Below are 20,792 nucleotides of genomic sequence, written 5' to 3'. Positions count from 1 at the left end.
CACGGTTGTCATTTAAATCTGAAAATTTCACGCACTGTATTTTTTTTTTTTAAATACAATACCTTGTAAAACAAACAAACGAACAAACAAAAACCCACGCCCCTTGCCTGGTGAACCATATCTTGACTTTCACTTTTTCACTTCTATGTGTCCAGGGGATTACGGCCACTGTAGGACCATCAGCACTGAGAGAACCGTATTATAGACGTATTTAAAGAACAGAGGCCCGACGCGTCAGAAGCAAAACATTTTTTCCGGAAAAAAAAAAAAAAAAGAAAAAAAAAAAGGACTTCATTCATCTGAATCTTCTATCAGGTAACCACATTCTTTGAGCACCTCTGTGTCAGGCTCTGGGCAAGGGCTGGAGCTCGTGATGTGCAGGACCCTGGTCTTCAGGGATTTATACACCTGATTCCTAATCTGGGGGCGACTGCACCTCCGTGCATCTCCCTCTCTGATGTTTGGCAACATCTGGAGACATTTTGATGGTCACAGTTAGAAGGGTGCTGTTACCGGCATCTCGTGGGTAGGTGCTGGGGTGCTGAACATGCTCTACCGTACAGGACGCTCTCCCCGCCCAACAAAGAATTATCGAACCCAAAATGTAAGTGGTGCCGATCTAATGGGGACAGACGAGTGGACAGAAAGGGCAGCCAAGTGACGTTAACTGGCAGACAGACCTCTGCTCAGGTTTTGTGGGAATTCAGAGGGAGAGAGTCTTTACCTTTTAAGATAAAGCGACTATTGGCACTTTTTTTTTTTTAACCTGGAGGCATTCTGATTTGTCGTTGTTGCCACTTTCTGCAAAAAATTGCCTCTACCAACCGGTCCTGATTTCTGGGAGCTGCATTCCTGACAGCACCCCAAAATCAGGGTTGGTTCTTGCTGGGTGTGGGAAGATGGAACCACCCGACTTCATTTGGTATCTGATTCATGGGCAGGGCTCTGCCAGCTGGTGATGGTGAGTGTGGCCCAAGGGGCTAATGTTCCAGATCCCTCTGTGTCACCCCCTCGTCTGAAGGGTTGGCAAATTCTCATCAGACATTTCTGAAAACGCTCGGCGATGAGGGGGGATACTTATATGGAAGAATCTGTTCCCTCCATCGTTTCCTCCCGAGGGAGGCTAGAAAAACGCCCTACTGGCAAACAGACCTGTAAGCTGGGCAGACCACTTGTGACCTAAGTTCCGCGGGCAACCACGCCCTTGCCCTGCAGTGGCACTGGCAGTGCTCCACCTGGATCCTCCCGGGGCCCTTTTGTAGTTTCTGCATCGCCCCACCCCCCCCCCCCCCCAGCTTCAGTGTTCCTGGGTTCCCACCCGCTCAGCCCTACACACCAGACCGCCTGGGGCTAGTGTAGACAGAAGTGTCTACATTTGGCTTGCTTGCCAAGAGACCGAAGTGCCTGCTGGCTGGGTAGAAAAAGCCAGTTCCTTTGGCTCGCGTCAAGACAACTCTGAGATGCAGCTAACACCCCAGGGCTCCCTACAGGTCAAAGCGACTCTTGGTCTAAGGTCACACCTTTGCTTGACCCCTTAGCTTTCCCCAGTCCTTCCCCGCTCCCTGATGAGCCTCCCTGGGGGAGCACTTCCGAAAGAAATTGCCTATCCTCTCCTCAGGGTCCGCTTCTGGAGGACCAGGCCTGACACCCTCCCTGAGGATATACTTGCTACGTTGTGTGGCGTGCATGTGTCCTTGCACTGTCTGTGACGGGTCACAACGTCATCAGTTTCTTCTTATGTTTGCCCGAGACAGGGAACACCCACACCGGCTTACGTTTTCTTCCAGAGAAGTCAGCTGTTCATCCAGTCTCACTTGGTCTGTCCCAAGAGGAAATGTCCCCTTCTCTCTGTCGGGAGGGACAGGTGGGAACTCCCAGGGCCCTGCGGACTCTGCTATCAGCTCCTCGGTGGCGTTGATGACTTTCAGGACTTCTGTGGAGATGTTGCAGAGAGAAACAGCAGAATACTTCTGTTTGGCCCAATAACAGAAGGGGACAGAAGACAAGAACAGCACATTAACAATGACAAGGGAATGCCACATTATCTGGTGCTCATCATGAGACTTATTCCATCATAACACATAAACATCGCTGTGCCGAAGGAACGAGAAGCTAAAAAAAAGTCTACACAGCAGGAAGGCGCCTGGAGGAGGCCTGATTTGACACGGCCTCGCTTCTGGGACTCACATGGGGTTATTTGATCCCTCGAGAAGGAAGGAGACCTCAAGCCGAGGCTACCACATCTTCGGCCCACTGCTGGTGGTTTTAGACGCATCACCTCACTGTTTGCATGGCATTCTATGTCCTCAACAGAACGTCAGTCACAGACTCTGTCAAACCACATCCATGGTGTGGTCTAGTAGGTCTGGACTGGATGTTAAGAGACCTGGGCTCCAGATCTGGTTCTCCCTTCATCTGGTGCTGGGATCTCGACCAAGTGACTTCGTGCCTCTGGAACTCTGTTTTGTCATGTGTGGAATGAGAGTGGAAGAGTTTCCCTGAAGGGTTCGGTAGCCCCCCGTGTGTTAGCTCACACACACCTCTTCTCGAGCCCATTCTCCCTTGCTCTCCTCTACCACAGAGGCGGGACAGAGCACTCCATTCCCCACCCCTCTGTAGCCAGGGGCAGGCATGTGACACAGTTCTGCCCAGTGAGCCCGACAGGAAAGTCTGCTGAGGGGGTCTCTAGCAAAGCCCCTGTTTTCCTAACCCAGTGAAGAGATCTAGCTGATGTTCTCCTACCCCACTTCTTTTTCTGTTATCTGTGGCTGAAAAGATTCCTTACCGACGTAAGTCAGTTCCTGCTTTTACATTCATGGCTGAAAATTACAATCAGGATCTGGGCCAAAGTCATTGATGGAGCAGGGGCACTTCAACCACCAAGAATTATCTGCATCTTCGAGTTCATCAGGACATAGAACATCATTATAAGCTGGAGATCAATGTTTCTTGATAGTAATGGCATCTACCTATGATCAAGTTTATTTATCCTATCGAAGGGTTTGTAAATTGGAACTCAAATATTGCGGATGCACGTGTGTGTGTGTGTGTGTGTGTTTACCATTTACCAGTAAAGTGTTTCAAGAAAATCTGGAATTTTAATCCCTTTGGTACCTTCTAAGGTACCCTTCTGACTCACGTATCCTGGCCAAAATGTTAAGGGCAGCTATGGCTTGATTTTGCAAAGCCTGTTCCTCCAAGCAGATGATGCTACTGCAGGTTTTGTTTTGCTGGAGGATTTTTTTTTTAAATTTTTAATGTTTATTTACTTTTGAGGGTGAGAGAAAGAGTGTGAGCAGGAGAGGGGCAGAGAGAGAGGGAGACACAGAATCCGAAGCAGGCTCCAGGCTCCGAGCTGTCAGCACAGAGCCCGACGCAGGGCTCGAACTCGTAGACGGTGAGATCATGACCTGAGCTGAAGTTGAATGCTTAACCGACTGAGCCACCCGGGCGCCCCAGAGGATGTTTTGACACCCTTCCCAATTCACTAGGGAATCAAAGTGTTTGAGTGACAAATCAGTGAGTGAGTCCACAGTCTAGAAACTGGCTCTGGCCTTCCATGCACATGGTCTCCTATCTGTCAAATTTTTGTAGGCTTAGGGCGCCTGTGATAAGAGGGCCCCCCATCTAGCCCGTCCACTCCACAACAGCTGCTTGCCTGACCCAACGGCCACACTCCTTTCGGTTTAAGGGATTTGCTATAAACCCAAACAATTCGGTCTGCGGTGTCAGGAGAAGGGAATGGAAGGGAAAGTACACAGACCCAGTAGAATAGGGCCAGCAGCCAGTGCCAACTCTTTATCTGAGGTGGGACTTGCAGGGGCTACCCCGCCACTTTCCAGGACTCTGGGACTTGCCGTGGCACAAGGCGAGGATGAACGGGGCTCGGCATGACTTTGGCACGACACGGCTATACCACTGTCGGCTCGCGTCCGTTTCAGAAGAGGCAACGTTGTAGGTACGAAAGCAGATGCGTTGCCCTGCTCTTAGCATGTGAGCTCGTGTTTAGAAACTCTGCCCCCTCTTTGGTAGAAGAGGTGTCCTTGTACAGTTTTTTGAAAAGAAAAACGTATGACTAGGAGACTCCGAAGAAGAACAAAGGACCACAGCACAGTAGGAGGGAAAAGTGTGAAGATGGACACACGTCCCCAGTGGGCGCAGGGTCATTCAAGGGCCAGGGTTATTGATGGGAAGGGTTTAAGAGGTGCTTCGCCAGGAAGGGTTATCTGCATCCTGACTCCGACTGAACATATCGCGTCAAAGCTGGGCATCCATGTTGCTTGGCGGCCACTGTTCCATTCCATCCATAAATAGTGTTGTTTATTCAGCCACAGGGGTTGCACGCTGGAAGCCAAACATTGCCCAGGGGCATGCTTTTGGGTTTTTTTTTGGACGAGAATGCCTTCCTTGAGACACGTACTTCCCAGGTCTCTGCAGTCCCCACATGGCTCACCCTACATATTTCACTGGGGGTGGTCTGTGGTGGGCAGGCTCTGCTCTAGGTGCTGGGATCAAGCAGTGGACAGTGGATGAAGTCCCTGCCCTCGAGGCACACCTCTAGTCCTACCCCCCGCCACTGGACGTGCAGACATACTTTCCTGTCCCCTGAAGGCCGTCTGCATGTGCCGCTGAGTCAGAGCATGGGGTCCCCGGTGGCCGGTCCGAGGACAGCAACCACAGCTTTAATGGGAAGATCTGTGGTCTGGGGGAAGCCCCGGGAAAGTTCAGAAGCGAACTAGCTGCCAGCTGGGGGAAGTGGCCAGAAAGAAAGAAAGAAAGAAAGAAAGAAAGAAAGAATATGAAAACTGGACAAGATCTCTCTGGTTGGTGAGCCAGTCGGCAGGACCACTGCCCTCTGTCTGGTGGTGAGCTCTCCGTGGGCAAGTGCAAACTGGAAACCATCAACCCCGGCAGGGAATCAGGTCTACTTGTCCACTACAAAGGGCTGACGGGGCTTTTTGCTTGGATGTGGGGGTGGGTGCGAACAGTGTGTGGACTGGAAGTTAAGATACCTGGGATTTAATTAGCCACATGGCAGGAGCGGGGCTCCAAGCCTCCCTGCTCCTTGGTTTACTCGCTGGTCCAATTAAGGAGACCAGAAGATTTGGTGCAGGGCTGACACGGACTTGTTATGTAAACGTCCCGCTCCCTGCCCGGTCCAGAGTTAAAAGTAGAAAGCACCTTGTACAGTTACGTTAAATAAAGCTAGATTTAGCACTGGACGGGATCTTGTTCAGATGAAAAGCTGGTGTGGACCGGGGTGCTGGCAGGGAGCCCCGTGTGTGGGAGAAGTGAAGAGGTAAAGGACCCTCTGCTTTATTGCTCATAGCCCCAGAGAGCCGAGCTGAATGGCACCAACAGAACACAACTGGAGAGCCCAAAGCGAGCTACTGCGGTGGCTGATGGTACTCCAGATAGCAATTATAAGATGGGTCCAGTGTGACAGTTTCATGGGATCAAATAGGGAGAGGTGAAAGTGTGGACATTAGCCCACAGAGTAGGGACAACTTCCAAACGGGAAGGTGGCCTCACTGACACTTGGGGCCAAGTCCCCACAGATGACAGAATGAAAACGGCCACGCAGTAACAAATTCAACCTCCCAGCTGTCAAAGAGATACAAGTTAAATGGCAAATTGTATCAGGCACCAGATACCCGTGCGATTCCCATTTAAAACGCTTGTGTGGGGGGCCCCGGATGGCTCGGTCGGTTAAGTGTCCGACTTCGGCTCAGGTCATGATCTCACGGCTCATGGGTTCAAGCCCTGCTGACAGCTCAGAGCCTGGAGCCTGCTTTGGATTCCGTGTCTCTCTCTGGCCCTCCCCTGCTCATTCTCTCTCTCCTCTCTCTTTCTCAAAAATAAATAAATAAACATTAAAAAAATAAAAAAAATAAAATGCTTGCGTGGGCCATCATGACTTCACGGGGACTTCATATGGAACATCGCATCCATCACGCCGACTTTGCTACCTCTGGGGCTGAAACAAACAGTCTACACTCGGGGTACAGAGAGGGTGATGAGAAACTCTCCGGTGCCCTTGATCGCTCACAGCAGCAGCAGAACAAGCAACCTCAACAAAGACTCCTGTTTCTTGTCTGCCTGTAACCTACAATAGGACCGATGCAGACCTTTCAGAAGGTCCCGCTCGAAGGCGGGAGTCCTGCCACGGGGGCCATTTCAATGGCAGAAGAGCAGGTCAGGACCCAAGTCGTAAACCCCAGCATCCTTCTTCTCTCACTAGGGACTGCAGAGATTAGCCTTAGTGATTTCTCCCTCCTGTCCCCACACACTCCCTATTCAGATAACACATGTTCTGGAACAAATTCCTCCTCCATTTACTCTTCCTTAGAAACTGCTTTCCAAAGGCATGCAGACTGCAGGGTGTTGCCAGGAGGAGATTCTGAGTCTGTGGAGTTCTACGGAAAAGACAGTTTCCATCCTAACCATTAGCTATTCTTGCTTATTAGCAACCCTTGCAAACTCTCCTGAGATTTTTTTTTTTTTTTTCCGGCGTCATCATTCATTTCAAAGCTTTATGCTGGACAAAGAAATGCAGACTCATTTCAAGCTGGAACAGACAGGAATGTTCCTTACCAGAATACCCCAAGCTTGCCAACACGCAAAGAGCGGGGGTGCGTGAAACGCCTGGCTTCATCCAGAGGGAACGCTGTGGATGCCAGACGGCTGATTCTGGCCCCAGTTCTACCCATGTGCATGCACGTGTCTGCCTGCCTCGGCTGGGCCAGAACAGACCCCATGGCTGGCTGCGTGCGATGAACTGGGGTGTGACAGAGGCCTGGGGTGTCTATTTATTTGACTTGATATGAGTCTTACGATGATCTCATCGAATATAAGGTCGGGGGCAGGGGGAAGCTTTGAGGATTAAGTTATATGTACAGGTATCTGGGGCAGAGGAGGAATTTTTCTAGTTTGGGAACTGCTCTGAGTCCCATCATAGGAGCAGAAAAGCTAAATTGGCAGAAGCCGAAAGGACAGTGACACCAGGTGTTTGTGAGATATGGAGGCAGGCGGTACGCTTTGAGGTCCGTGGGTCACTCCATGAGACAGGGATGGTCAATGGCCTCCTTGCCCACTGGGCTCAGCAGGTGTCGAGCCTACAGCTCATCGTTCTTTTAGAAGCCTATACACATGCTTTAAAATCAGAAGATAAAAGAGAACTCTTAGGCCCGGGAGCATGTTTTGATACATAATATTAATATATTAATCTATATACCAACACAGCTGTAAGATTTGATTCGCAAGTGTGTTTTCTAGAGCAAAGGGCCCATGAGGGCAAAGGGAAGGGCGCAAGGAAGTCGTAAGTTGGCCTGGATCTGGCTGGCCTGGAGCCCCTCTGTGAGAAGGCATGTGGGCAGCAGAGGCCTGGTGAGACCTGTCCTCTGGGGGCACTGCTGTCCTCCCTAGATATTAGTGAGGTCCCCAGGCAGGCCCGTGAGAGGGGGCTGTCCACTCACACTTGGGAGAACCTTTCCGAGCTTCCCCCAGATGACGGAGGGGGGCGGTGGGTGTAGGTGCTGTGGTCCTGCGGCTTCCTATTGAGGATTGATGCTAATGTGACCTCCCCATTGCACACACCAGACCACGAGGCTTGGGAAATTCAGGTTACACTGTCTGTGACACTTTGGGCAAATACCTTAACCTCTCTGAACCTCCATCCCAAAATGGAGATGATAGCATCCAGCTCAAGGGGCTTCTGAGATTAAATCAGACAGCATATGTCGTGTCCACAAAGTGTCTGGGGCCAGAGCTGTGAGCCGCCCCTCCTCCCCTCGCCAAACTGCCCCACTGGCTCTAGATGGGCCTGTTACTGCCTGGCTTACGTGCCTTCCATTATGTGCCACGCTCTCGAAGCATCTTTCCCTGCCTACGAGGTGTTTTGAAGAATGTTTTTTATTGTTCTTTCCTGAAAAAAGTTAAACTTTGCTGCTCTCCGTTTCCCAGTTTTTTTCCTCGTCAACTAAGAATACCTTAAAAAAACAAAACAACAACAACACTGTGATCTAGTATTGTCTACCACCATCACCACAATTTCATAAAGAAGAGATAACTTGGGGTGCCTGGGTGGCTCCGTCGGTTACGTGGCCGACTTCGGCTCAGGTCATGATCTCTCGGTCCGTGAGTTCGAGCCCCGCGTGGGGCTCTGTGCTGACCATTCAGAGCCTGGAGCCTGTTTCGGATTCTGTGTCTCCCTCTCTCTCTGACCCTCCCCCACTCACACACTCTCTCTCTCTCTCTCTCTCGAAAATGAATAAACATTAAAAAAATTAAAAAAAGAGAACATAATATCACAATATAGAAGGTCTATCCTAAGCAACGACAGTAGGTGACCTGACATGGACATTCGGACAGCCCCCCACCCCCCCGCCCTGGGCACTCACACGTAACCCCGACCCTGTATCTCCCTCTGACTGCAAGCAGACTGAACCATATGTACTGCTGATGCAACAAAAACAAGGTATGTCATTGCCTAGCTGGGAAACTGAACGAATCAGGTCCTCAAACATTGTCTGCTGTTTCTCACCGGCACTAACTTAATGCAAAGCCTTCGGGAAGAGTCTCCTCTGTGCCAGGGCCCTGGCGTGGAGCCCTGCAGGGGATGCAGAGGTGAGTAAGCCGTGGTCCCTGTCCTCAGAGAGCAGAGAGGGGAGAAGGACACGAAGACCAACGGCAGGTAGCAGAGGGGAGGCCCTACCCTGCCTGTGAACCACAGGCTGCAGACCTGCAGAGGCCACGCCGGTATGTGACTTTGGGGTTGGTCTGGAGGCACAAGAAAGAGGTGAAGAAACCGCGAAGTTGGGCTTCCGGCCTCAGCTGGAAGGGCACCGGCCCCGGAGGCTGGAGGGCACAGCCTGGGGCGTGCAGATGACAAACAGGAGGGAGGCGGGGGCAGGGCAGTGCCCCGAACGCCAAGCTCAGGAGTTTGAGTTTTGTGCTCCCGGCAATCAGGCGCCACCGCGGGTCCTCGATGCTGCTGTTCTCTAGAGCTGGCATTTCCTGAGCACTGACTGCATGCCAAGCTCTGGGACAAGCACTGGACTGGCCTTGCCTCCCCGAACTTTCCTGAGCGCCCTCCGAGGCAGGTATTCTGATCACATCTCACAGACGAGGAGATGGGCCTTAGAGGGGGGTTTGCTCGTCAGGAGTCGGCTTTGCACCCAGACCCGCCCGATTTCAAAGCCAGGTTCCTCCCACGCCGCACAAGAGGCTTAGGCTTCAGGAAGGCGGTTCTGACCGGCAGAGGAGGCACAGATTTAGGGCTGGGGAGGACCCGTGGCAGAGAAAAGCGTCGGAAACCATTACTGCAGCTGGAATCCAAGGTCACCGGGGCCCTGGGGTGGGGCAGCTGCGTGGGAGTAGGTGGTGAGCAGTTTTCTGGAAAGAGAGCTGAGGGCATGCTGTGGCTGCAGGGTGGGGAGGGACACGGCGGGACAGGCTGTAATCCCAGTGGAGGGAGCGGGTGCAAACTGACGCCAGTAAGGAGATTTTTAGATCCCGGCAGAGAAAGAACGGTTCACTGGGCTCTTGGAATAAGGGACAATGTAATATTTCAAAACTCCTTCTTTTTTAAGTTTACTTATTTTGAGGGAGGGAGAGAGAGAGAGAGAGAGAGAAGCAGAGAAAGAGAGGGGGAGAGGGAATCCCAAGCAGGCTCTGAGCTGTCAGCGTGGAGCCCGATGGGGGGCTCAATCTCACCAACTGTGAGATCATGACCTGAGTTGAAATCAAGAGGCCGTCGCTTAACCGGCTGAGCCAACCAGGTGCCCCAAAGCTCCTTTCTGACAACCCGAGAGGCTGTGATTACCAACGGCCGGGATGGAAAACCTCCAGGTCATCTATTTAGTCTTTATTTTGAATCTATCATTTTTGATGTCAAGTGTCCTGAGCAGGCTGGGGGGACACAACCTCCAGAGGTGGCTTTGGCAAAAAAGGGAAGATGGTGGGAGTGTGGAGCCCTCCAGGTCTCCTTTCAGCCCTGTGATACGTGAGTGTTCCTCAAGGGGCTGACAGGAGAGCAGACATCCCAGGTATCGGAGGAAAGAACTTTTTAACAGGGCCCTTCTAGGGACCGGTTTGAACACAAAGGGGGCCTTTCATGCAGCACAGAAAAGTCCTTCAGGAGCTCACTGTGCATCAAACACACATGGGCCCCTGCCGAATGCTGCTCCTGAGACCCCTCTAGGAGGGAACAGAAGAAGAAAGATGGCGGCCAACTCCAGGCTTCTCGTTACTGCATTTAGCCCTCACAACAACTGGACATGGTTGATGTTTTAATCCCATCTTTAGAGATGAAGAAACTATGGCTCAGTCAAGCAGACGCAGAGCTGGGACTTGAACCCAGAGACTGGCCTCCCAAGCCCATGCTCCTTCCCACCTGTCATAGCACCTCCTCCGTGCGCATAATTCCTGGGACCCAACGGTCTCTAGGAAGTGATGGTGGAACTGAATTGTATTGAATAATCAGGTCAGGGAATAACAGATCAGCGAGAGAAGGGCATGTGAGAGCCCTCGGAATGTTCTGCACCCTCGACTGGTTGACATCTGTAAGAATTTGGCCACACCAACCACCAAGCCACACAATAGAGCTTGAGATCTCCCTGGTGGCAAGCTCTAGTTCTGAGCCTTACTGAACCCACTAGGACTGGGGCACCAAGGACACTCAGTGGGAAGGAATGCGGTCTATAAGGAAATCTGCTCTAAGTGTGGTCCAGACTTGACGGTCTCCTCATTACTTTTCTGTCCCATATTACAGGTGCTTTCTTGGCTTTACAAAATGCTTCCATCAGACAACCAGAGGAAGCAAGGAAATTTGTCCAAAAGAGCCCCGATTTCATGTTTTTTTTTTTCCCCTGTTCAAAGGTAAGAAAAGAAACTCCATATGTCCTCTTAAATAGTTGACAGAAATCTGCTAGAAAAACTAAATGCAAATACGTTTCATAAAACAGAAGGCGCTCTGGCGATGCCTCTACAACCCGTCAAAATGCGTTCTCCATGAACAGACTCATGTCCCTGAAGTGACTTGATGAAAGTGGGTGACACAGAATTGTAGAAAGAAATTGGAGCACAAACCTAATACATTAGCATGTGTAATAAAACGAAGCTACGAACCGTAACAGAGATTAGAGCACTGACCTCTTAGGAATGTTTAGGTTCTTAAATCATCTTGGTTTTCATGGCCAAGGCCATTTATGAAAGAAAGAAATATTTTCCTTTTTTTTTTTTTTTTTTTTGAGAAAGAGAGAGTGAGTGAGCGTGTGAGCGAGTGGGGAGGGGCGGAGGGGGAGAGAGAGCCTGATACAGGGCTCAATCTCACAACCGTGAGATCCTGAGCTAAGCCAAAACCAAGAGTCAGATGCTTAACTCACGGGAGACACCCAGGTGCCCCAAGGTTTCCTTTTTTAATGGTGATTACAGAAATGAGTTTTTGAAAATGTGCTATCTGCATTTTTGTTCCAGAATTAAACTCACTGGTCTGCATGTTTTCCTGAGGGCATTTTCTTGCCCCCTCCCCTGCTCATGCTCTCTCTCTCTCTCTCTCTCAAATACATAAACATGAAAAAAAAAAAAGAAAGAAAAATAGTTCCTGGGCACCTGGGTGGCTCAGTCAGTTAAGCGGCTGACTCTTAGTGTAGGCTCAGGCCGTGATCTCACGGTTTGTGGGTTCAAGCCCCGTACCAGGCTCTGTGCTGACGGTGCAGAAATGGCTTGGGATTCTCTCTCTCTCCCTCTCTCTCTTCCCCTCCCTAGCTTGTTCCCTCTTTCTCAAAATAAATACATAAAAACTTAAAAAAAATTAGTTCCTGATCCTGATTGGAAACATTTCTCCACTGCTGGCCGTAGCCAGGGTGCTGCCCAGGAACACGCTCACATCTACAGAAGCTTAGTGGGACGTGAAACCACCTTCCACGTTCACTGGGGACGGAAGCGGCACATGGCAGCCTGGGTGATCTTGGTAAATGTAAGGTCCTCCTTGTCACTTCTGCTGACACCTTCCCAGATGTTCCCTATGTCAAAGCAGAAGTTCCCCGCCTGGCCCTCTGTCACCTTCCCTCACTGCCCTCCCCTTTGCCACGGTGCTCGGGCCACCCTGGCTCTTTCATCTGTTCCTTAAAGTTGTCCAGGTCATTTCCAAAGTATGGCTTTGCTTGTGTTCCTCTGCCTGGAAAGCGCTTCCTTTCGATCTTTGCCTGCCTTCTTCTGTCTTGCCCTTCAGATCTCAATCCAGGGGACACTTGGGCAGAATGGTGTCTGAAAAGACCTTCCAGGACCCCCCTTCCTCCCAACTCCTTCCATCACTGCCCTGCTTAACCTTCTTTTGAGCTCTTATCTCTATTTGACACCTTGCCCTCAACCTGTTTACATCTTTCTCAGCTGTCTCCTCCAGTAGAAGGTAAATTCCACGAGGCAGGGGACTTTTCTCTCTTATCCCTGCTGTATTGCAGCTCTTGGAATAGTTCAACCATTATTTGTTGGATAAATGGCAAGCGAACAGGGATTCAGACTCCAGAGCTTTAATCTTCCTTTATTGTCTCCTGTAAGTACTGTTGGGCCTGCAGACCAGGAAGATTCATTGGAGGGGAAATTCATTCATTCCTTCATTGGAGGGAAAATTAAGGATGTTCTTCTCTCGCTACATCTTCCCCTCTTCCAAATAACAAGTGAATGTTTGTCCCGACACCATTTATTAGAAAGTGTTCTTTTTCCAAACAGGGGTGACAGGTGGGTGGGAATCATGAGATAAATCAGGAGTTAAATTTTAATATATTCTAGACTGTACTTCTGGACTATTTCATTGTATCTTGTATCACTATCTCACAAATTTAATTACTAGGACTTTTTTTTTTTAAGTTTATGTATTTATTTTGAGAGAGAGAGAGAGAGAGAGCACAAGCAGGGGAGGGGCAGAGAGAGAGGGAGAGAGAGAATCCCATGCAGGCTCTGTGCCATCAGCACAGAGCTGATGTGGGGCTCGAACCCATGAACTGTGAGATCATAACCTGAGATGAAACCAAGAGTTGGATGCTTAACTGACTGAGCCACCCGGGTGCCCTTTTAATTTTTTTTTTTAAAGTAGGCTTCAAACCCAGCACAGAGCCCAATGCAGGGCTTGAACTCATGATGCTGAGATCATGAACTGAGCTGAGATCAAGAGTTGGATGCTTAACCGACTGAGTCACCCCTAATTACTGTGCCTTTAAAGCATACTGTAATATCTTAATACAGGGGTCATCTCCATTAGTTTTTCTAAATATTTCTCAACTATTCTTGACTTTCTTCCCTATCCAATGATTTTTGAATCCATTTGAAAAGTTTAAAAAACATCTGGTTCAGATGTTGATTTGACCAACATTAAACTTCTACCCTAATTTTGGAAGAATTCTCTTACATTATCTTTTCTTCCATCAGACTGCTAGGTTTCCTGGAGAACTTCAGTTTTCTTAAGTTTTAAGTTTTATATATATATATATATATATATATAGTTGTATATTATATATGTTATATTTATATATATGTTATATGTTATATATATAATTGTTATATATAATTGTTATATATCATATATATGTGTGTGTGTGTGTATGTATATATATATATATATATATATATATATATATATATATATACATATATATAATTTGTTTCCATTTTATTTGCTCTCCCCAACTCCCAAACTTGGGTTGAGATTCATCTACAAATTTCACTGCAAATTAATGGTTAAATTAGAAACGCTTGATATGAGGAGTTGTAATGTCAATCCTAGAATTGACACTTGAGTTGTCCTATGTAATTTTGCTGAACGATGTGGATTTATGAATACACCTGCTACTGACAGACCTTTTCTTCAAATAGAATGGATTTTTGTTTTGCATTTATTTTGCTCAAGGTTACTTGCTCTTTATGTCTCAGGTAAATGTTTGTGGTCACTGATCTCACCCAGGCCTTCCTTGCCGTGTGGGGACCCTTCCTATTTGCCCACACTGTTTCCTTTCCCTTTCTATGCTAGAGCTGTTTCAAACCTTGAAACTTCAATTCCAATACCCCCTCACCTTCAGAAGACAGACTTGCCTTCTAGTTCAGAGAGTGGGAGAAAAACCCAGAACATAAGACTTCTCCAACTTCCTGACATCAAATTTATGCACTTCCTTGTGTCTGGACCAAATCTGTCTGCTATTCCAGTGCTGATGCCCATCTGTTTTCTGGACCCCATCCCCCTCCATTCCCCCGAATCCCTTATTGTTGGACAGTAAGGTCATTGTTTCCCTACAAGAATAATGCGATGCTTGGTGAACTGCACTGATATACCCTTGGCTGCTTGTTCAGTTTTTCTGTAGGATAAAGCATGGAAAGTACAATTAATTGCTGGATCGAATGCTATGCCCCCTTTGATTGCTCAGAGCTACCCAGTTACCACTGTGCTAACATGTGCCCCTACTATTTTGTGTCTATTAGACTGGCTGTTTCCCTGAGCTCTTACCAACTTTGGTGATCGTTCTTTTTAATCGTCCAGTTTGTTAGGCAAAGTGACATTTCATTATTTCAATTTGCATTTCTGTTGCTTGTCTAAACGAATGATGAGCTTTGCCCTGTTCATGGCTGTCTTCCCAGAGCCTCACTGTGCTCTTGTTGAACGGGAAAGACGAATGCGCAAACCATACGCTAAGTTCTGGGCTAGGTGTTGTATTGAATACAGTTGAAATACAGATGAAGTGAGATATTTTTTTCACATGCTTATTGGTCATTCACGTTCTTTCTCCTTCCTTCCTTCCTTCCTTCCTTCCTTCCTTCCTTCCTTCCTTCCTTCCTTCCTCTTTTTGGTGAATTGCCTGCTTACATGGATTGCCCTTTTATCCATTAGCATTCTGAGGCTATTAATTATTTGCCCATTATATATTTAAGCAATATGTCTTTCCAGTTATTTGTCCTTTAATTTTATGGTTTGTGAAAAATCAACTTGTCTTTTCCCTCCAGAATTATTGGGATATAATTGAGACAGAACATTGTGTAAATTTCAGGTGTATAACAGGATTTGATACACTTATATATTTTGAATGAATTACCATAATAGGGTTAGTGACTACCTCAATCATCTCATAGAATCCTTTTTTTTTTTTTCTTGGTGTATAGTGAGAACATTTAAGGTTTACTCTTAGCAACTTCTAAGTATATAATACAGTATTGTTAACTATAGTCACCACACTGTATGATTCTCGGGACTTATTCATCTTAAAACTGGAAGTTTGTACTCTTTGACCAACATTTCCCCATTCCATCCATCCCACAGACCCTGGCAACCACCATTCTACTCTTGGTTTCTAGGAGTTCAGCTTTTTTAGATTTCACACGTAAGATCATACAGTATTTATTTTTCTCTGACTTATGTCACTTAGCATAACACTCTCAAGTTTGTCACAAATTGCAAGATTTCCTTATTCCTCATGGCTGAATAATACTCCATCGTACCTATATGCCACATTTTCTCTATCCATTCATCTGTAGATGGATACTTAGATTGTTCCCATATCTTGGCTACTGGATGATGCTGCCATAAACATGGGAGGGCTGATATCTTTTCCAGATCCCAATTTCATTTCCTTCTGATAAATGCTCAGAAGTTGGATGACTGGACCATATGGTAGTTGAACCTCTATACTGTTTTCCACAATGGCTGTATGAATTTACATTCCCACCAACTGTATACACAAGGGTTCCCTTTTCTCCACATCCTCACCAACACTTGTTTTCTCCTGTCTTTTTGATGACAGCCATTCTCACAGGTGTGAGGTGATATATCAACGTGGTATTGATTTGGATGTCCCTGATGACTGGTGATGTTAAGAGTTCTTTTTATGCACCTACCTCTTGGTCATTTGTAGGTCTTCTTTGGAAAAATATCTATTGAATTCCTCTTCCCACTTTTAAATTAGGTTGTTTTGCTTTTTTTTTTTTTTGCTATTGAATTGTATGAGTTCCTTATATATTTTGGATATTAACCCTTATCACATAGACAGTTTACAAATATTTTCTCTCATTCTGTAGGTTGCCTTTTCCTTTTGCTGACTGTTTCTTTTGTTATGCAAGAACTTTTTAGTTTGATGTAGTTCCTTATTATTTTGTCGCTTATGCTTTTGGTGCTGTATTGTCATATCATTGCCATGCTAATGTCAAGGAAATTTTTCCCTCTGTTTCTTGAGGTGTTTTAGAGTTTCAGTCTTTGATTCATTTCAGGTTAATTTTTGTGAGTAGTATAAGACAGGGGATCATTTTCATTCTTCTGCATGAGGTTATCCAGTTTCCCCATATTGTTTATTGGAGTCTATCCTTTTACCATTCCGTACTCCTAGTTGAGTATTTGAGGGTTTATTTCTGGGCTCGTGATTCTGTGTCATTGATCTGTATGTTTCTGCTTATGCTAGTACCATACTATTTTCACATCTCTGGCTTTGAAGCATAGTCTGAAATCAAGAAGTGCAATGCCTCCAGCTTTGTTCTTTTTTCTCAGAACTGCTTTGGCTATTTGGGGTCTTTTGTGGTTTCACAGAAATTTTAGGATTGTTTGTTCCATTTCTGTGAAAAACGTTATTGGAATTTTGATAAAATTTTGATGGGGACTGCATTGATTCTATAAATGGATTTGCATTGTATGAACATTTTAACTATTAATTCTTCTGATCCATGCACATGGGGTATTTTTCCATTTGTTTGCGTCATCTTCAATTTCTTTCATCAAAGTCTTAATTTTCAGAGTACAGATCCTTCACTTAGTTGGTTAAATTTCTTCCTAAGCACTTTATTGTTTTTGATGCTAATATGAATGAGATGATTTTATTTCTTTTACAGATGTTTCTTTGTTAGTATTTAAAAACACAACTGACTTCTGTATGTTGATTTTGTATCCCACAAATCTACTGAATTCTTTTGTTAGTGCTAACAGTTTTTTGGTGGAGAGTTTAGGGTTTTCTCTATATAAGCTCCTATCACCTGAAAACAATGACAATATTACTTCTTCCTTTCCAAATTGAATGCATTTTATTTCTTTTTCCTACCTGATCATTCTGGATAGGACTTCATGTAATATATAGAAAAGGAGTGGTAAGAGTGGGCCCCTTTGTAAAAGAGGAAAAGCTTCCAGTTTTTCACCACTGAGTATGATGTTAGCTGTGGCTTGTCATCTCTGAGGTATGTTGAGGTATGTTCCTTCTATACACAATTTGTTGAGGGTTTTTATCATGAAAGGGTGATGAATTTGGTCAAATGCTTTTTCTCTATCTACTGAGAGGATCAAGGTTTTTATCCTTCATTATATTATTGTAGTATATTATATTTAATGACTTGCATATGTTGAACCACCTTTGCATCCCAGGGATAAATCTCACTTGATCATGATGTAGGATTCTTTAATGTGTTGTTGAATTCAGTTTGCTAATATTTTGTTGAGAATATTTGCATCTATATTCATCAGGGGTATTGGCCTGTAGTTTATAGTGTCCTTATCTGCCTATGGTAAAAGGGTAATGCTGACCTCATAAAATCACTTTGGGAGTACTCCCTCTTCGTAAGTTTTTGCAAGAGTTTAAGAAGGATTGGCATTAATTCTTCTTTAAGTGTTTGGTAGAATGAACCACTGTGCCATCTGGTCCTGGGCTCTTCTGTGTTAGGAGGCTTTTGATTATTGATTCATTATTGGCTATTTAGATTTCCTATGATGACTCATGATTTTTCTTCATGATTCAGTTTTGGTAGGTTCTGTATTCCTGGGAATTCATTTATTTTTTTTTCTAGGTTACCCAATTTGCTGGCATATAATTGTTCCTAATATTCTGTCATGGTATTTTGTATTTCTGTGATATAGGTTGTTATGTCTCCTCTTTCATTTATGATTTTACTTGAGTCTTTTCTCCCTTTTCTTAGTCTAGCTAAAGGTTTGTCTATTTTGATGTTACCCACAAAACAAGCTCTAATTTCATTGATCTTTTCTTTTCTTTTTTTGTAATGTTTATTTTTTGAAAGAGAGAGAGAGAGCACACGCGAGTTGGGTTAAGAGCAGAGACAGACAGAAGAAAGAGAATCCCAAGCAGGCTCTGGGCTGTCAATATGAACCTTGATGCAGGCCTCAGTCCCATGAACCATGAGCTTATGACCTGAGCTGAATTCAAGAGTTGGACGCTCAACAAACTGCACCACCCAGCTACCCCTCACTGATCTTTTCTATTGCTTTCTGGACTCTATTTCATTTATTTCTGCTCTGGTCTTTGTTATTTCCTTATCTTCTGTAGCTTTGGTCTTAGTTTGTTCTTTTTTTTTTTTTTAATTTTTTAACGTTTATTTATTCTTGAGACAGAGAGAGACAGAGCATGAACAGGGGAGGGGCAGAGAGAGAGGGAGACACAGAATCCGAAGCAGGCTCCAGGCTCTGAGCCATCAGCCCAGAGCCCAACGCGGGGCTCGAACTCACGGACCGCGAGATCATGACCTGGGCTGAAGTCGGACGTCTAACCGACTGAGCCACCCAGGCGCCCCAGTTTGTTCTTCTTTTTCTAGTTCCTTGAAGTATAAAGTTAGGTTGTTTATTGAGATCTTTATTTTTTAACGTAGGCATTTAATACTATAAACTTCCCTCTTCGAATTGCTTTTGCCAAATTCCGTAAGTTTTGGTATATTTAGTTTCCATTTCCATTTGTTTGAAGTGTATTTTTTTATTTCCCTTTTGATTTCTTTTTTGACCCACTGATTTTTTGGAGTGCGTTGTGTAATTTCCACATATTTGTGAATTTTCCTGTTTTCCTCCTGTTACTGATTTTTAGTTTTATACCACTGTGGCTGTTAAAGAAATTTAGTATGATATCAACCTTTTTAAATTTGTTAAGACTTGTTTTGTGACCTAACATATGTTCTGTCCTGAAGAATGCCCCATGTAAGCTTGAAAAAAATGTGTGTTCTGCTGCTATTGGATGGAATGGTGCAAATGTCCATTTGGTCTAAAGTATAGTTCAAATCCAACCTTTCCTTATTGATTTTCTGTCTCTCCCCTACTCTTATTGTATTGTTATTTATTTCTCTCATCAGACCTGTTTGTATTTGCTTAATATATTTAAATGCTCCAATACTGGGTGCATATATATTTATGAATTTATATGCTCTTAATGAATTGAATCCTTTATCATTCTAGAATGACATCACCTCTTATTATAGCATTTGAGTTAAAGTCTATTCTGTCTGATATAATTACAGCTACCTCTATTCTCTTTTGGTTTCCATTTTCATGGGACATCTTTTTCCATCCCTTTACTTCAAGCCTATGTGTGTTCTTAAAGCTGAAGTGAGTCCTTTGTAGGCAGTGGGTAGTTGTGTCTCGATTGGTGAATTTAATCTACTTACATGTAGAGTAACTATTCACAGGTAAGGACTAATGAATGTATCTTATTAACTGGTTTCTAGCTGTTTTGTTGTTCTCTTGTTCCTTTCTTCCTCTCTTGCTGTTTTCCTTTGGGAATTGATGATGTTCTGTCATGGTATGCCTTGACTCCCATCTCTTTATCTTTTGTGTCTCTACTATAGATTTTGCTTTATATCATAAGGCTTACACAAAACATCTTCTAGATATAGCAGTCTACTTTATGCTGATAACAACTTAACTTCAATGGCATACAAAACTACCCTCTATTCTCCCCCTTTATGTTTTTGATGTCACAATTTACCTCTTTTTATATTGTGTATTCATTAGCAAATCATTGTAGCTATAAGTTAATTTTAATATTCTTGTCCTTAGTCTTTTTACTAGCATTAAGTGGTTAAGACACTACCATATTACAGTATCAGAGTATTCTGAATTTGACTATATATTTACCTTTATCAGTGTGTTGTATATTTTAATTCATTCATATTATTAATTAGTGAATTTTCATTTCAGCTTGAAGAACTTTCAGCACTTCTTGTAAGGCAGGTCTAGTGTCGCTGAACTCTCTCAGCTTTTGTTTGGGAATGAATGTCTTTATCTCTACTTCATTTCTGAAGGAAAGCTTTGCCAGTTAAAGTATTCTTGGTTGGCAGGGTTTTTTTTCCAGCCCTTTTTAGGAGGGGGATGGGTAGTGGGGGAGGGAGAGAGAGACTCCTAAGTAGTCTTCATGACCAGCATGGAGCCAAATGTGGGGCTTGATCTCACCACTCTGAGATCATGACCTGAGCCAAAATCGAGAGTTCGATATTTAACAGCCTAAGCCACCCAGGTGCCCTTTTTCTTTTCTCTTCTCTTTTTTCTTTCCTTTTCTTTTTCTTTCAGCATTTTGAGTACCTCATTCTACTCCATCTTGGCCTGTAAGGCTTCTGCTGAGAAATCTGCTGATAGCCTTATGAAGATTCCCTTATAAGTGATAAGTTTCTTTTCTCCTGCTGTTTTTGGGATTCTCTTTTGGTCCTTTATTTTTGTTAGTTGTATTATTATGTGCCTCAGAGAAAATATTTTTGACCTTTTTGGGGACTTATGAGCCTCATGAACTTGGATGGTCAAATCTCTCCTCAGATTTGGGAAGTTCTCAACCATTATTTTTTTAAATAAGCTTTTTGCCCCTTCTCCCTCTCTTCTCCTTCTTGGTCTCTAGTAATTCACAGATTGCTTCTCTTGATAGTATCCCATAGTTCATAGGCTCTCTTCACTCTTTTTTCATTCTTTTTCCTTTGTTGTTCTCTGGCTGGATAATTTCCAAGATCCTGTCTTCTACTTCACATATTCTTTCCCATGCTTGATCCATTCTGCCCTTGATACTCTCTACTGCAGC

At 45.1% G+C, this 20,792-nt stretch overlaps 1 protein-coding gene across 1 annotated transcript in view; it reads right to left on the bottom strand.

Moving 5' to 3' along the window:
• MYRIP (myosin VIIA and Rab interacting protein) overlaps positions 1–20,792 on the bottom strand; it is a 91,192-nt gene that overhangs the window by 13,834 nt on the left and 56,566 nt on the right. The window contains exon 9 of the mRNA XM_047099603.1: positions 1,776–1,970. Coding sequence (XP_046955559.1) covers positions 1,776–1,970 — 195 coding nt within the window. The remainder of the gene's footprint in view (positions 1–1,775; positions 1,971–20,792) is intronic.

Source organism: Lynx rufus, unplaced genomic scaffold, assembly GCF_022079265.1.
Source record: "Lynx rufus isolate CCGP_SWC_20201006 ecotype Redwood Valley unplaced genomic scaffold, mLynRuf1.p SCAF_5, whole genome shotgun sequence".
Lineage (NCBI taxonomy): Eukaryota > Metazoa > Chordata > Mammalia > Carnivora > Felidae > Lynx > Lynx rufus.
Note: the sequence above shows the minus strand (reverse complement) of the source record. Positions and strands in the feature narration are given on the sequence as shown.